The 18449-nt window shown below is 39.7% G+C and overlaps 1 protein-coding gene across 1 annotated transcript in view; it reads left to right on the forward strand.

Annotated features, from left to right (window-relative positions):
* The first annotated feature begins 16816 nt into the window (after window positions 1-16816).
* Window positions 16817-18449, forward strand: part of galnt16 (UDP-N-acetyl-alpha-D-galactosamine:polypeptide N-acetylgalactosaminyltransferase 16) — a 32765-nt gene continuing 31132 nt past the window's right edge. The window contains exon 1 of the mRNA XM_041971824.1: window positions 16817-17164. Coding sequence (XP_041827758.1) covers window positions 16964-17164 — 201 coding nt within the window. The 5' untranslated portion in view covers window positions 16817-16963. The remainder of the gene's footprint in view (window positions 17165-18449) is intronic.

Here is an 18449-nt window from a genome sequence, read left to right on the forward strand (position 1 = left end):
GTATGATCGATGGCTGTGCGTTTAATTGCAATATTGTTCTAAAGTGTGTCTGTTTACTTTCTGTCTGGAGGATTGTTCAAGAAGCAGGACTCTGCAATTTATTAAAAATTTAATAAATGTAATAAATGTTTTGTTTTTTGTTTTTCTTTTGGATGAATTTTGGTTATTAATGCTTACTCTGATGTGGATTGACAGATGACATTTACCGTGTCCTGTCCAGCATCACAGCAAGCAAAGTAATGGTCATGCTGCTGTGCTGCACCAAATTTGTTTTGCCAAGAGGAGCTTTATAAATATGAGGCCCCGCTTGAAACTTAAATATTCTTTATTTTTAAGTTGCTGAATTTACATATTAATGCTGGATCTTACAAGGGGGGTGGGCTGAGGATGGGGGAGGCAAAAGAAAAGAGAGTTGACAGAAGAGAAAAAGAGGGAAGAGAAGAAAAAGGAGACGAGGATAAAACAGACAGAAAGCAACCGCATCAGCTGCTGAATGAAAAACTGAACAACCAGTTGCTGCACCTGTAAGGGAAACAGAAAACAACCTGCAATATCTAGAAGAAAACAAAGCTGACAATCATCGGGAGCACCTCTAAAAAGACAAGCTGGGGAAAAAAAAATCAGTTTAAACAACAAAATCAGCAACATGTGGTTAAACCCACAGGATGACTGTGACTTTAGTCAATGTGGGGCAAATATCAGGAATGAATAGTGATCAGTGATGAATGATCAAATGCGACCAGGGCCCTGCAAAGATCAGAGGGGCCTCTGGATCCGAGAGACAAGCTGCCAACCCAGTGCACGAAAGATGTAGAATGTGAGATGATACCCGGCTTACAGGCTGTCAGATAAAAACTTGTAAGGATACAATAGATAATATAGAAAACCGATGGGTAAAATCAGCATTGAGAGTTCGGAGAGAAGTCATAAAAGAGCAGAGATTAAAAGAAGATATTAAACCTTGAGCTGGGGAGCATATGATTCTGACTTCAAACAAACTGGACAAAAGATTCAAATTATGTATTAAAAAGGCATTACCTCCCTGTGCTGTATCATAAAAAAAAAGTAAATATGAGTTTTCAAAGTCCAAAAGAAGAGTTCTCAGATATTTACAGTTAAGGAACTTTTACAAACAAAACATAAATTCATTACTTAATAATACAAGTTTTCAAACAATTTAAAAGTCCACTCAACTAAATGTGTAAAGACCAGGTGGGAGAAAGAAGGAAACCAAGTCAATTTCAGACGATGAATGGCGGGACATTTGTGAAGCCCAATGGAAATGCACAAAATCTCACATGTGGAGAGAGTATGGGTGGAAAAATGTTGCCACATTCTTCATCACTCCTTTTATGAAAGCACACTACCAAAACATCCACTCTCAATGCTGGTGGAATAGTGTCAAAAAGAAACCACTATCATGTGTTCTGGGATTGTCCAAATATCAGAAACTACTGGAGAAAAATCCATAAGTCTATGCAGATCATTTTCAATACACAGATTCATTTTGCCTTCAAAGTGGCCAATCTGGGCAGCATTCCTCCAGAAGTGATAGATATATGTAGAATATACTGTTGGTGGCAGGGAAACAAGCTCTGACCAAAAAATGGATGATGTCTGCTGGACCAGCCGTAGATAACTGATTAGATGTGTCCAGAGATTTACCTTCTCTCTGAATTTAAAGATGGACATTTTTGAACAATGTTGGGAAAAGTGGGTAAATTATGTTAAAAAGTTTAGACCTGATTTTATGAAAATAACAGATTGAAGGGAATTTTATTTATTTTTTAGTATGGGAATATTTTTATTTTTATGTTCTCATGGGATAAAATAAGTCCCTAGACATGATATAGACATATCCTTTTGTTTCATACTTTGTTTACATGAAATGTCTCATTGTGCCAATCATAGCAACTTAATGTTCTTACCTCTCTTAATGTACTTTTTTTTTTCTTATTTGAAAAACAAAGTCATAAAAAAAGGTCATTTTCAAATTTCATTTGAATATTTCATTTAAACTGATTGATGTAATGAAAATATTCATGATTCATAATTTTCCTGCAATTAAATTTCATGCAAACAATCATTTATACTTCCAGTAAAGGTTGGAAATAAATTAATAAATAAAGACTGCAATAATGAAAAAGCTGCAAACTTATAAAAAGTATCAAATCTTTACGAATTCTAAAGTGAACCAATGAACTGTCAACCAGCACAGAACCACTGCAGGATGCTGATTGGTTCCATTTTATGCGTTGCAACTGCAAACAGATGGTTCGGAGCTTGAAAAGATGAATACTGTTTTAAATGCAATCTCATGGATCTCACCAGAATCCATCTGCCTTGCAAGTAGGAGCAAAGGCAATAAGTGAATGGAGAAGTAGGCTATTTAAACCCTGAGTAGGTCCACTTGGAGGAGAACTTGAATAGCACATAAATCTATCTCCACTTGGTCCCTCGCAGACCTCTCTCCTCTTAAAACAGCATTTTTCTTCAAAAAAAGGTACTCTAGTGAAGGATCTATGCTCCAGTTTAACTAGTAGTCTGAAAACATGACAAAGTGCAATGTACCAGAGAAAGTAAAGTAAGAAAGAAAATACAACCACTTTCATTTTTTATTATTATGTATCAGGCCATAAGGGGTAAATAATAATCTGGTCTGCAGCAGGTCTTAAAACTGAGCATGTTGTGTTGTTTTTTAAAACATAAAAACCAAAGAGAAAATGCAGAAGCATCCTCATGTGATTTTTCCCACAGTGCCCTATAATCCTTGCTGAGACACCAGAGAATACTCCCACTAAAAATGGACAAATGGTCTTCCTACTATGAACTGATCCAGCTGGAGCAACAGAACCACAACAGCCCGACTTGATCAGCAACTCTCAAACCGTCACAGTTAAAGATGTAAACTGCTTTTCACATCAGGGTCTCTGATGGCTCCAATGACTCTCTCGGTCTGGGCAGGGATACAGGATTAAGTCTGAGAACAGGGCCAAAACCAGTATAAATCCAACATATCTGCTGGTGCACACAGAGAGATCCAATGTGATTGTGCGAAGGTCCCCAGAGACCTTGAAAAGCAGTGTCCATGAGGCTGAGAGAAACACTGAATAATTCATAATGTGGCGAATGATTATGGCTCTCTTTCTGACTGTGTGTGTGTGAGAGAGTGTGTGTTTACAGTACCAAGATGCTGTAATGTCTTGGAAAAGTGCACTAGTGTGGAAATGGAAAAGACGTTCCAGTTGGAAGCTGCAGGCAAGCAGGAGCTGACCCTCTTTCAGCCCATCCACCTCTTCATGTTCTGCTCAGCTAGCAAGAAGAAAAATACTCCCTGGTTCTTTTATTATAGTCCTTACTTGTGCAAACACCCAGAAAATCATGATGCCAATGATGTCATGAGGAGAGATGTTGCTCTTTTTGTTGCTGCTTTCATTCAGGTGATTATAGTCTTTTCTGACTTGGATGAAAAATGGAATCAGTCTAAAAACAGCTGCTGTAATAGTCTGGCAACATGAGTTGGCCTGGTCTGTTATAATGTGACTGCTGCTATTATCATCTCTTCTAGCATACAAACAGCATTGAAGTGAACATTTAACAACAATTATAACAAACATGACACAGAAAAAATTAACAAAACAAAACCAACAGACCAAAACAGACCAAGAAAAATTAGATATATAGCTTTTTATAAAAATTTTAATTACATATTAAAAAGTCAGTTTAAAATAATTTTCTTTTCATGTCAGCATAACATGTAAGCATAACATATAGCAATAACACAAGTTTATGCACCATTTCTTTAAAAGGAAAACAACATTGAAAGTGCAATGAAACAATGATTCCAAAAAGTCTAAGGAGCTTGAGTTGAGTTTTAGCTTGTTGTATCTGCTTCCAGTCATTAGAAGCAGCAAATTGCAAAGAGAGATGGTTAAAGGATGCCAACCTATTGGGATGCACAAGTTAATGTATATACTGGAGGATAATTTAGTTACTGTTATGGGTAATGAATAAAGGGATGAGGTAAACAGGGGTTTTACCAGTTAGATTTTATAAATAAAGTAATACCAGTGGATTAGTCTAAGACAGGCTTACTCAGTTCAGTCCTATGTGGGCTGCAGGTTTTCAATGTTTCTATGCTCCAACACTCCTGACTCAAATTAAATGGATCCAACAACAAATCAAGTTCTGCACAATGATTTAATAATATGAGTGAGGTGTGTTGGCGCAGGGAAATATTGAAAACCTGCATGACCCGGCCCTCGTAGGACTGAATTGAGTGCCCGTGGTCTACGGGAATGAAGTAATAACCAATTAGCAAGAGAATTTCGATCACAGTGAGGTTTGAAATGAGAGCTAGCAACAATGTAAATGATAATGTGATAAATGATCCAGTTTATGGAGAAGACTCTTAGAAGGAGGTCCATAGAAAATGTCACCTTTATCAAGAATGGGAAGGATTGACATTTTAACCAGCAAGGGCTTTGCAGAGTGGGTAAAAGGGGATTAATTATGGTACAAAAAAAACAATCTTGGATGTATTTTGGAAAGCAAGGTGTTGATGTGCACATATAAGGAGAGGGAACTGTCAAACCAGACACCCTGGTACATGTAGGTGTTAATGAACCCTACAGAGAGAGAATTTTGTGAGAGCATTTGATCTGTGGAAGATTTCTACAAAAAAATCCTTAATTTAGTTTTACTTGTGTTTAAGAAAAGAGGAAGGTTTGTGAAAGCAAACTGCAAGCTGTTGAAACTGTGTTGTAGGGAAGTCAGGGCATCCCTGTATGGCCCGGTTGTGGGGGGCGGCCTCTCCTGGCCTGTCTTGCCCTGGGGGACCTCTTGGGGAGCGGGGGTGCCTAATGCCACTAGAGGCTCAACATCCAGAGGGAAGTTTGCTTCTTATTGGATGCACCCCATGGCGACTCACCTCTCAGTTTTAATTGCACCTAGACACCAAAACACAAGAAACACAACACACAAACAACACCTGGGGGGCATGTCATGCAGTGCATGTCAGGCGGGGCCACTTAGGTGGCCCGGCTCCTGGCTCATTGCGGTCACTGCCCCTCAGTTTTAATTGCAAACAACACACACTACATAAACAGTCAGGAGCGGGGAGGGAGAGGGTATTGGGGACCTCTCACGCCCGTTACCCCTGGTCCACCTGGGGTGTCCCCCACGGGGCATGGTGAGTGGGTTATGTGTGACGTGACTGTGTGATGGTGACTTGTGGGTACGGCACAGAGGAGGGTGTGAGTGTGGTGGTTACATGGGGTGCAGATTGGAGTAGGTGGGGGGTGGGGGGAGGGGTCGATGGCACCCTGATTCCTGGGGTGTGCGGCTGGAACATCGGGGTGTGTGCTGGCCTGGTGGTTGTCTGGGGCCTGATCCTCCTAGGCATGGTGTGGGCCCTCTGCCTTTGGGGGGTGGGGCGGCTGCCTCTGGGCTTCTGGGGCCCTGGGCCCTTCGCTTGGGCTGCACTGGGTGGCTGGTCCCTGGCGGGGCCGGCGGCTGCCGATCTTGGCCCACTGGGACCTGTGCCCCAAGACCGTGGGGGGCTCTTGCTGGGGCTTTCCTCTGCCGCCCTTCGGGTGGGGCTGAAGTCGTCTTCGTGGTGGGGTAGCTTGGGTTAGTGCTCCGGGGCTGCTGCTGAGGGCCTGGGTCTCTGGGCTGCCCTGGTCTGCCTCTGACCTCCGTAGAGGCGTGGTCGCATTTAGACGATCTCACTCACCATTCTTCATCACTGATCACTCCTTATTCCTCATGCTCTGCATGCTGACACAGTCACTGAATTGTCCAGTGGGTTTATTTACTAAGAAATTATTCTTTTTTTAAATTTTTCCTGTGAGTTAGTATCTGGTCGCTGTTATGCTACTTTCATGATATGTCTTTTTGATTTGGTTATTATTTAAAAACTCTTAATGACTAGCAGCTCTGTTGTTTTTTTTTTTTTTTGTTTCTTTGTTTTTTGTGTTTTTGTTTTTTGTAAAAGCTGTAGGAAATTTTCTGGTGTGTTCATGTACAGGTGTAACAATTTGTTGTCTGGTGATGGTGTGGATTGAAGGGTCGTTTCCATCTGTCTGTGATGTTTTTGTCTCCTTTCTTCTTTCCCTTTTGCATCTTTTTTGCTATTTTCCATCTCTTTCTGTCCCCTCCGGTCAGGTCCAGCAAGATTACATAGATTCCCTGATTCAAAGTAAATAAATAAATAAATAAATCAGATTATCAAGAGGAGCCTTACCCATAGGCCTCCCCTTGGCAGAGCAAATTTGTTCAGCACGATACAGCAACCAGATTATCATTTTGCTTGCTATGATGCTGGACAGGACAACAACAAAAAAAAATGGGAAGTCAGGGCAGTGTTCAGGGATGGACTGGAGGTGTACAAAATTGCATCATCTGCATACAGATAAACCTAAGAATTACTTGCAGCATGTGCAAAATCATTAATGTAAATTTTGAAAAGGTTCGGACCAAGTACAGATCCCCGAGGAACTCCTTGGAGAGGGGTAGTGTTGTTCATCTGTGGTTCTGTTTACCTCAGTTTAAGGCCTGGTGATTATTTTATATTGCCCTCAAACATAAGCAACAGAAGTGAAAGAAAATGCACCTTTAGTTCTTCCCTGTGTTTTCTTGCTATAAGTATTTAGTAGTTCTGTTGTGATAACTGTTTTCCTCATCCAATATGTGCCTTGTGACATATTGGCCATCGGTTGCTCCTGGTTGATCCTGTTGGCTTGGCTCCAGCAGGATGTGTTGCCTCTTTTGCCAACAATTATCTGCAATAAAGATTAACAGAGCTCTCACAACACTTGTATGTAACATATGGCCTCTGTGATTTTATTTCCACAATTGTCTGCATCCTGGAGATCCACCCATCTAGTAGATCCACTTGAAAGAAAACAGATGATACTTTGTTCCATCAGACGTCATCATTTGGAAAACAGACTTTGTCACCAAGAGACTGATTAAGAGAACAGTTGCACATATTAACATAAAGCTAAAATAATAATGCAGGGAGAAAAGAAGAGAGAAAAATAAAAAGCTGTGGAAGTCTAAGATTTGGGGTTTGGCTTTTTATTGCTGATGACTAACCAAAGGACTAGCCAATAAATATGAGTCATAAAAAGCTTTTTTATTAAATTTTGATGCCAAGTTCTTCAGAAGAAAATAATCAGATTATCCAGCCCTTCAAACAGATCATTGGGAGCCATTTGAATATGTGAGACACTTTAGCTTTGCAAAACATATGGATGTGGCCCACGAAATGGACTATTTTATTAACAGTCACATTATAACTAAAGATGTGCTGCTATAAAGAACTCTAGACAACTAAATCCTGTAGAGTAAGTTCCAGCCAGATGTGGTTAAAATTTCTAGGAAAAGCCAAAAAAATCTAGGTTCACTTGAATTCAGGATTATTTTGTCAAAATACACCATCTTTGACTGAACTCAGCTAAATCCTTATTTACATCTGTTTTCTCAACAGAATTACAGCCACTCATACAAACTTTTACATCATGTCATCCATCTCTAGAGCCCCTTCAACATGAATCAAGCAGAATAAATATCACACTGTGTACATGTGAACACTTTCTCACACATCTCAAGTGTTCATGCGTGAAACCACCTTTTCTATTAGAAGAGTGAATGCTCCAGGAATTTGTGTTCTCGCACAGCAACCCGGCTGAAATATTTTTTTGAAAAAAAAAAAAAAAAAAAAATGTATATAGGCAAGGCAAGGCAGTTTATTTGTAGGCTATAGCACATTTCATGTACAGGACAATTCAAAGTGCTTTACATAAAACAAAGGCATTACAGATATTTAGAAATAGTAAAAGGCATCAACACATAATCGCAATGAAATAATAAATTACATTAAAATGATTAAAAGCAAGATAAGTTAAAAAAGTTACCATGCAGATTTCATGCATAGGCGCATGATAGATAGATAGATAGATAGATAGATAGATAGATAGATAGATAGATAGATAGATAGATAGATAGATAGATAGATAGATAGATAGATAGATATGATAAAAAAAAGGAAAATCTTGTTTCTAAATGGAAGTAACATCTTTTTTTAAGTAAGCTTTAGTGATCGTACTGGGTGAATCCTGTGGTTAACGTGACTAAAAATAATGACTTAATGACGTGACTTAAATTAAATTAAATTCTAATAATAATGAATATATAAAAAATGAAACGATTATATAAAATATAAATTCTAATTAATTTAAACCTAAAGAATTTTTAATTTAATTTAATTTAATTTAATTTAATTTAATTTAATTTAATTTAATTTAATTTAATTTATACCACAAGTTCATTAAACTTTTGCTTCTTTGAACAGTGTCAGTGTCTGTCCCCTTTTTCTGGAGGAACACTATTCCTAGTCCTCAAAATACAATCATTCGTTTGGAGACTTACTTGTCACAGTGAGACTTGGGCTGAGCCAGACATGCAAACAGGCTTTATACATTTGCATTTTCCCTGACAGCTTCCATGAGTAACATCTAGAATACTTCACAGGAGCAGGGCATGTGTGGAAATCGAACAGGAAGGAGAGGGTATTGATGGTAAGTAATCTAAAAGACACAAATTGTTATTACAACGCCCCGAGCTATGAATGTTTAATTATTAGATGTACACTGATATAGTATGAATCAATACATTATTATATGATATGCTTTGTTGCCCTCGACATCCACATTCAGGTGTAGTTTAAACCTTTAGACCTTTAAAAGTACACATATTGCATGGTTTAAAGGATTTTAATGGATAAAAATTAGTTGTTTGATAATAAGAACTTGTGACTTGTATGTTTAAGGCCCACAAGGAGTGCCTTTTATTCAAAAGATCAATTTTGGGTGTAATTTGATGTGCCTGATGTAAGAAGGTTTAGGTTATCCTGAGCTGACTCTGTGAAAGCGCTTGTTGTTAACAGCCCATATGGTCTGGAGTGAAGCATCATGGGAAACCTGGGTTTCCTCATCAGGACAGACGCTCAGATGAATTCCTGACACTCTGTGTTTGCACAGCATGCACACACAAGACTGAACATGTACGTCTTGGAACTCGATGATCATGGGTTACAGCCAAGAGAATTGGCCAAATTTATCATATCATCACTGTTGAATTCCATGGAGGCTTACGAGTGTTTGCATGCATGTATTGTGTGTGCAAACATGCATCCAGTACTGAGAGCTCTGCTCATCTTTGTTGTTGTCAGGGATTTCTCAGGACCTTTGCTTACTGGATTCATCGTTTTGACATAGTGGTCTGAAACGCCAGCAGAGATTCTACTAGAGCAAAAAGGCTGGTGATGGTCTGTGGAAGTGTCTTCAATAAGCACACACACACAGAAGCACAGTGTATTAATAGTTTAAAGTCCCCACATGACACAAACACAGCCACAGGATCTTCTGGTTACCATAACAACGACCCACTCAAAGACAAAAAGGTCAGAGGTCCCGATGAGGACAGAAACCCTTCATCTTGTTAAGATTTTTTGCTCAAGTACTGAGCAGAGTTCACACACACCCACACACTTCAGAAAACTGCATAAAGTCTGAGCATGTTTGAACTTTAATGTGCATAAATCCTTACTTTTGTCATTATTTCTGCACTTTGTTTCTATTTTGTGTCAAAGGACCAACCAAGGGTTCACGTTTGTGAGCTATTTGTTGTTGGATATGACAATCACTGCTGTCATTTGTGTCCACAGGATGTCGTAGCTCTTATTTTTATTTGTTTTCATGGAGATCTGTTTGTTAACAGACAAGTTGAAGATAGAAATTTAGCCTCACTGCCTCCAGCACTAACAGAAAGAAACAGATTAGCGTGAGCTACCTTGGAGAATACCATGTCAGAGTGAAGCCTCTACAGCAGCAGAAGACCATACCGGGTGTCAGCTAAGAACAGGAAACTAAGGCTATTTGATTCAGGTAGAAGAAGACTGAAAAATGTTTTCCAATCTGAATCTCCTTTTCAGCTCCATATTCAAGTGGTAGGGTCAGAGAATTTAGTGGAAACGATATGAAAGCATGGATCCATCCTGCCTTGCATCAACGGTTCAGGCTGCCTGTGGTGCAGCGGTATGGAGGATATTTTCTTTGACTAGAGTGGGCCCTTTAGTACCAACCTTTAAGAAAAAATATTTTTAATCACATCTTAAGGGAAAACGGGAAGGCCACTTTATTAGGTACAGTTGATTGTTAACACAAATAGCTAATCAGCCAATCACATGACAGAAACTCAGTGAATTTTGGCATGAAGACATGGTCAAGGTGGCTTACTGAAGTTCAAACAAATTTTTACAGACAACCATCTCTTGGGTTTACAGGGAATCGTCCTAAAAAGAGAAAATATCCAGTGAGCAGCAGTTGTTTGAACCAAAATGCCTGTTTTTCAGAAAATGAGATGATGGAAAGGCAACAGAAACTCAGATAAGCATTGGTTCCAACCAAGCTATGCAGAATACCATCTCTGAACACACAACATGTCCAGAAAAACGTTGTCTGGTCTGATAAGTCTCTGATGCTAGGGTCAGAGTTAAATGGAAAAAGCATGAACGCATGGAGCCATCCTGCCTTGTATCAATGATTTAGGCTGCTGGTGGTGTAATGGTGTAGGGGAGATTTTCTCTGCACACTTAAAGTACTTTAATACTGACTGAACATGGTTTAACAACCACAGCCTACCTGAGTATTGCTGCTGACCATGTCCATCCCTTTATGACCACAGTGTAACATCTTCTGATGCTACTTCCAGCAGGATAATGTACCATGTCACAAAGCTCAGATCATCTCTAACTGCATTCTTGAACATACAATGAGTCCACTGGACTCCAATGGCCTCCACAGTCACCAGATCTCAATCCAAGCAGCTTTGGGATGTGGTGGAACAGGAGATTCTCATCATGGATGTGCAGCCGACAAACCTGCAGCGACTGTGTGAGTCCATCATGCCCATATGGAGCAAAACCTTTGAGGAATATTTCCAAATCTTTGTTGAATCTTTGATGGCAAGAATTAAGAGAGTTCTGAAGGAAACTGGGGATCCAACCCAGTACTAGTAAAGTGTACAAAGTGATGGACGAGCTTTTTGTTCAACAATCATTACAACATAGTTAAATGCTGCCATTATGTATTTCTGCAAAGGAATACATGTAATAATAATTAAATGTTTTAGGTGTTCTTTTATATAATAAGGGGTCTATTTTTTGTCTCTTTTTGTATTAAAAGAAAGGATTAGGTAAAGGCTATTTTCAAGACCAGAATCTCTTTTAAATGATGACATTCCACATATCTTTAGTTGCTAGAAACTTTTAATCTTACACATGTATGTAAATGTATTTTTAAAAAATTTGACTTAGTTGTTTTTCTCCATCTAGCATTTTTTTACTTTGCAAAGTCACCCTATGTTCACAGCTGACATGGGAATGTACAGCTTTGTCTTTCCATGGGAAAACAGATTGTCGACATGAGCAGATTGACTCTACTGGAAACTCTACATGCAGCCATGGTTTCCTCTCTGCACCCACTAATCTTGACATTACTGTGACATAAAATGGCTGTGTTGCCAGGTCCACAGAGTGTGAGAAAAAAAAAACAAAACAAACCCACAATCATACGTCAGATTGTGCCATGTTAACAAAAGAAGCTGCCACTACCGACACCTCACAGCTCCTGCTGCATGCTTTTATCCTTTCAAGGTCTGAATGTGCTGGGACTTTTCCCCCTGCTTTGGGGCGTCACTGTCTTTTGCTAAGATAACAGTGACAGCAAAGCTTTGAGAGGCGCAGCTTTGTCCATATGAATGAACACAAATATCTTCCAGCCTTGAGCCAGATGTGGTTCTAACCCCTTTGCCCTTTCCTTTCTGTATACAAGTGCTGGATGTGGGGCTGATCTCAGTGGCTGAGGGGTGTCTGCATGATGAGATGGAAGGAGAGGGGAATGGATGGCTTTCATGTACAGCAAGATTAACTTCTAAGTTACAGGGAGACAGCAGACCCAGTGTAAGGACCTCTGCTGCCAGCTTGCTAAGCTTTTTCAGTTTCACAAAGTGTATTTATATTTTTGTGATTAAATTAACAACAAAGAGGCTTCTGAGCAACAGAAGGCAGTTTGTTGGCTGTCATAAAGTCAAAGGGTGTTTGGGCTTTTCAGCTTTTGATGCTCTTGAGACTGCTGAAATTGTTCTTTCTCTGTTCCAAGGATTTTCATTTTAATGGATATGGTAGGTCAGGCCAAAAGATTCAACTTGTGCCATTTTAATTTTGTTGATGAATCATGTAACCTCTGTATTTTTATGATGTGCATCTTTATTAACCTTCGCCTCAGCAAATCACAGTTTTGGGTTGTCAGGTTGTACACTCTACAAAATTGTTGAGCGAATTAAAAAAAAAAAAAAAAAAAAGTTTAACCGGCTGCAAACTTTTTTTAAGTTAACCCTTCAAGTGCCAAAGTTGCAAAATGGTGACAAGCACCAGGCGAGAATGAAAGCTTAAACCGTGATACCACTTTCCACCACTAGATGGCAGACATGTGAATCTTCAATGTAACCGGTGAGGGGAGGGGAGGGGCTCTAATTTATGAGGAAATCGCATTTGAAATACACCAATGCTCATAGTCGATGATGCAGATTGGATTGAAGAGAAAACACATATCGAAACGTTTTCTGGAGGAGAATATTTGCCTCCACATATAGCAACATTGAAAGTGATGTTTCATCACAGTGGGTCTGTTCATATTAATAACATACCCAAACAACACATGTAGGAAATGGCAGCAGGGTTGAAAAAGTAGTAGCTACTGAAAAATTTGTTGTAGCATATCCATGATGATGGCTGCGTGTATTTAAAAAAATAAAGAAAGTGCATCACAGATGAATCAGACAGTTTGATGAGTCAACTGGGCCTTTTTGAGTAATTTTACTGCCATCATACACTCTGGTTCATATTCAATATTTTTCCTCATTTATATGCCTTAAAAATTTTAAAAACTCTAGTGCCTAAAGGGTTAACTCAGCTAGGTTGCGTGAACATAAATTAAATGGGTAAATCAAAGTTTAGAAAATTGGGATAGAGATTTAAGCTTACATAGTTACTGTGTTGTCCGGCATGTTTAATCACCAATAGTCACAGGGATGTTTTCATATAGTTGTTGATGGTGTTTTTGTGTCATGGTTTTCTCAGTTCGTCTTCCTATAGGTGCTCCTGATGATTCTCTGCTTTATTTCCTTACAAAGGCTGGAGTCAGGTACACCTTGGACAGTTCAACAGTCGATCCAACACAAAGACAAACAACCACTCACACACATTCCCTATAGGGAGAATTTTAAGTGAACAACCTTTCAGGCTGTACGAGGAGACTGAAGTACCTGGAGAGAAGCCACGCATACACAAACTCCACACAGTAAGGCCTGGCTTGAACCCTTTAGCTAATGTACTCATTTCCAAAACTTGAACAACTATTTTACCCTGACTGTCCTTAGTGGAATTTATGGAGGCAAAAATCATTATCCAAAGTTGTCTCAACTAAAGAATTTCATTTCATTGCACAGTATTTTCTAATGACATTTGGAGTTAGTTCAGCTTTTTTTTCTTACTATTTGCTAACCCAACTTTGGAAGGACCATTAAGATGACAAATTTGAAGTTTGGGTTTTTACAGTGTAGCTACTTTCTAGAAAATAAAGTGATGTTTGAGCTAAGAAGCTCTAGCTGGGGCTGTTGTCTTCTGGGTGGGTGCATGGTTGTCCCTGCAGTGGATTGTGCTCCGTGGTGGCAGGTTGTTGTTCAGGACTTGGTGGCCCTCTTTGTCTACTTCTGATCTTTGGAGGGGGCACAGCTGCATTTGCATGAATGTTCTCATCATTAAACACAAACCATGTCTGATATTTCGCACTCACATACACATACTTGAAAAAAATATTCCCCAAAACTTGTTAAAGCATATCACTGGTATATATGACATGAAATTATTTATATTACCATCTAATAAGCAACTAAAATTCATAAAAGGAGGCATATTGCAATTTTCTATGGTTAAATGTAGGAAATCAGAGAGAAAAAGAAACATACGGGGCTATTTTGATTGTTTTAGATTAAAATAAATTAAATGCATCATACTGTAGTATAATGAACGAACAAGGCACAGCTGCAGATGGATTTCTGATCTCATTTTACTCCATGTGGCCTTTCTCCTGCTGCCTGTGGATCATGTTTCTTTATCCTTCTGTTTCTGATGAGGAAAACTTGGCATTCCTGACTCCTGATGCCGTGGTGGTGGTCTCAGCTGCGAGGAAACAATATTTTGCTGTTAGGTGGAGTTGGATGAGCTCATCCTGTGAGCTGTTTCCATGTTTCGAGTAGCAGAGAGGGAATAAGTTGAGAAATGTTCACCTTCCTCGGCTCTGTTGTGCCTCTTGGGGGATATTGTGCTGCTCTGATGTCTTTGCTGGTGTGCATATTCATTTAAAGGCATGCAAGGATTTTTAAAGAGGCTACTCTTCCTCTAATGTATTCTGACTTCTTTCCGTTTTATTACACCTCTGATTTATCTGCACACTGAACAAGTCACAGAGGTCATCTTTGCAAATCCAGAATTAACTGGAGGAGCGGAATATTGATGCGGCTGCAAAGTCTTTTTTAACCATAATCAATTCTGTTGCAGTGCTTCCTTTTCTCTGAACAAGCTGGGGGCTGTTCATTTAAATGCATTCTTTAAAATGCATAAGCAGAATAATGAGACTATTTAAACATGCATTTGCTGCAACAAATGTGCAGATTTTTTTAGAGTTTGGATGCTGGGTTAATATAGAGGAAATTTAGATTGTTCCTTTAAAATGAGCACTATCTTTTTCCCATTCACCTATTCCTGATACAGTTTAAGTTTTATTTTTTCTAAAATTTCTCTCTGGCCTCCAAATCTGGACTTTTTTTGCCTAATAATTTAACATATAGAGTTATTTTAATCTTCACTAGTATTAAAAAGAAGAACAAAAATTATGTCATGGTCATAAAACTATGTTTTAAGGACTGTTTTACATATTAGGAGATCAGCTTGGTACATGTCAGTTTATCCTTCTCATTGATTCAATCATCCTATCTAATCTGGTTCAGGGAAGCCATGGGTTGAGTGAGCCTATCCCAACTGTCCACAACTATCAGGCAGATTAAACCCGAGATAGGTAGTCGGATAATCACACACCTCCCAGTTTAATTACTACAATTTTTGCATTGCTGTGTGAGCATGAAGTCATTGTGTTGGGGCGTTGTAGCAGAGATAAGAAGCCTCTGGCTAAACACATTGCAGTGTTCAATTACTAAATCATGCAGAGGTTGTACAGTGTTGTCCAATGTGTTCAGAAGCTTGTACTGTATTGTGCTTTGCACAATTATTTCCAGGGACTCCAGATTAGCCTTCAACACGGAGTCAGCCATCTTTGTTTGTTTGTTTAGTTTGCTGCTACCTTAGTTTTAAGTGCTGCCCCAACAGATGCGCAACATCTTGCAGGAAACATTAAAGGACCTCAGTTTTCTCAAGAAGTTAAATCAGCTTTGTCTCTTCTTGAGGAGAATCTCAACTTTGCATCTCCTTTGGTTTCATGTTTTTTAAGTGATGCATTAATATTATGATTGATTTTATAAAATGGTGAGCAGATACTCCAGTAATTTTTAAGGAGCCTAAAGGAGCAAAACTACTTAAAATGTGTTAGTATCAGGTTTTGTTTTTTTTTTCAGTGTAAAATTAGTGCTTTTCTTCTGTCATATAGTAAACAGAAAATAAGGCACCAAGAGAGTTTGATGGGTAATTTTGTGAGATTATAGGCTCATTGATAAACTGATTCTAATAAATTTACTTAACTTATGACCAAAGATTTAATTCAAGTCCTGTTTTATTTTAGATTTCCATAAAACTGATATTTTATCCTATTTAAGTACGAATTGTTATGACAGAAATATTCATTAGCAGAACAGTAAAAGGATAATATTACAACACAATGTTTTGCATTAAAAAATGCAGTTCAGTATCACATTAGCTTAGAAGGGTGGGCATATGTCTTTTGTAAAATTAATCGTGTTAGTCTTTACTGGAGGAATGTTATTATTACTTCATTGTAATTTTTGTAGTAGCCTAGGCTAAGGTGGAATCACGTGCTTCACATAATTTAAAAAAAAGGGGGAGAGGGGGTATTTTTTTGCCACATGCATTTAATTGGATATAAAGTTTAGTAATAAATAAAGAAATAAAGAAATAAAAAATGAATAAAAGGTTTAATCGAAGCTAGGAAATGTTCTTTCTCTCCTCCGCTTATTTTAGACATCAGTTTGACCTCTAATATCTGCTGAGGATTCAAACAAAGGGGATGTTGGGCTTTTAAAGGGAAATAGGTTAAGCAGAACCACCACATATTTCATTAGCATGCACAAAGAGTAAAGTCTACACGTTAGTGAACAGGTTGGTTAACAAATGCACTGGACACTGGATGTTTGACAAATCTCTTACATCTCTCCTCCTTCTGTGTGTTTGCACAGAAACATCTGACTTGACTGCTGTATACAGGGTGATACCTTCTCATTGTAAATAGAGGATTGATGATTATGTATGACTGCGCGCGCTGAATTTAGTGTTGTGTGGAGGTGGAGGTGGTGGGGGGATGATGACATGACTCGGCGCTAGGACCGTGGCTCAGTGCGCAAATCCCAACAGAGAGAGAGAGAGAGAGAGAGAGAGAGAGAGAGAGAGAGAGAGAGAGAGGGAGAGAGCGAGAGAGAGAGAGAGAGAGAGAGAGAGAGAAACCGGCAGAGGAGTCTGTTCGCGGAGAGATAGAAGCTGTCTGTCTGCTGCTCTGCGGTTCAACCCATCACCGGCGGGGGAGGCTGCACCTTCTGCCGCGGACAGACCTGAACCAGCCGTGCTCGCCTCCGCTGCCCTCCATATGGGCTCACCATGCGTAGGATACGGGCCAACGCCATCGCGATTCTGACCGTTGCGTGGATCCTGGGGACGTTTTATTACCTGTGGCAGGACAACAAGCCCCAATCGACGCCGTCGTCGTCAGCGACGCAGGTTCGTGGCAGGGGCCACGGGCAGAAGGTGATCCCCGGTCGGCTGGAGATCCATCGGGATGACAGGACCATCCCCCTGATTGTGAGTGATCGTGGCCGTAGGGGATTAAAAAAAAAGAAAGAAAAAAAGGGGGGAGAGAAGGAGAGCGGTGAATTCGTTGAAGGCGACGAGCTGCAGGAAAGTGTGTGCTGCATGTTGATGTGCATGTGTGTGAAACTTGGGATGATGGGGATGGTGGTGCTCAGCTGGGTGTCATAGCAATTATACAAGGACATCGGCTGAACGGCGTCTCCTCTCGGGCAGGCATGTCTTTCTTCCACAGGCACCACAGCAAAACGTACAGCCTGCTTATCCTCATTTCTTTGTGTTTTCCTTGTTTTCTTTGCTTTAGTCAACACCCGAACCGGAGAGAACCTTAGAGAGCCCTAAGAGGCTTTCCATAAGTCCTGTGCGTCATGCGCAAACGCCTTGTAACCATATCGCGCAGATTCTTTTGCTGGACTGTACGTCAGATGGAAAACAACGACTTTCAGGTCATATGTTCCAAATGCAGACACCTAAAAGAGTATAGTCTGTCTTTACAGGCCCATTTCAGTCAGGTCAGGTTTAGGTATTACTCCTGTTGACTGCTCCAAGGCGGAGGGGTGAAAATAACCCCTGGTAAACACTGTCACTGTGGGTGCCATGGTTCAATAACCTCCAGTTTGCAGCTCAGCCAAACTCGGGTCTGAGAAGTAGCCTGGCTTGAACTGTAGCTGGGGCCATGCCAGCTCAGATTAGAGTATCTGGTCTAGTTGGCAACAGACGTTCTTGTTGCATTAAGTGTAAAAAGATACAAGTGTGCTTTTAGAGCAGTAACAAAAAACAGAGCATGTCTCCTTAAAACATACCCCATGTTTGCTGGAAAGAAAAACAAAACTTAATGTTTCCTAATAATGTTTTTAAAGTGCAACTGTCTCATCAGCTGACAAACCCAGTTGTGTTTAGAAGGTTGTTAAGATAATATTACACATTTTCAAAACACCATTTAGAAATAAAACTGCCTTATCTTTGGCTAAATCACTTAATCACAAATGTTTTTCACAGGATTTAATAAGTCAGAGGTGAGTGCCAAACATTGGGGCCTTTTGTTGGACCCATGCAGACCTGCTTTAGCATTCCTGTCATGTGCAGGAAGAGAGGAAACTGGTCTGCGACAGCAAGCCAAGAGTGTGGTGATGATCTGAGGATGAATTCAAACAAATATGGAACTACTTTGAATAAATCTTTCGGAGATAAGGCTCTTTATCCCTCTGGCACGGTTTACAGGCTGATGCTATGAAACACAAACAGGACTTCTAATCAGATCGTTCTTTGAACTGCAAGA

The sequence above is a fragment of the Melanotaenia boesemani genome, chromosome 20 (genome assembly GCF_017639745.1).
Source record: "Melanotaenia boesemani isolate fMelBoe1 chromosome 20, fMelBoe1.pri, whole genome shotgun sequence".
NCBI lineage: Eukaryota > Metazoa > Chordata > Actinopteri > Atheriniformes > Melanotaeniidae > Melanotaenia > Melanotaenia boesemani.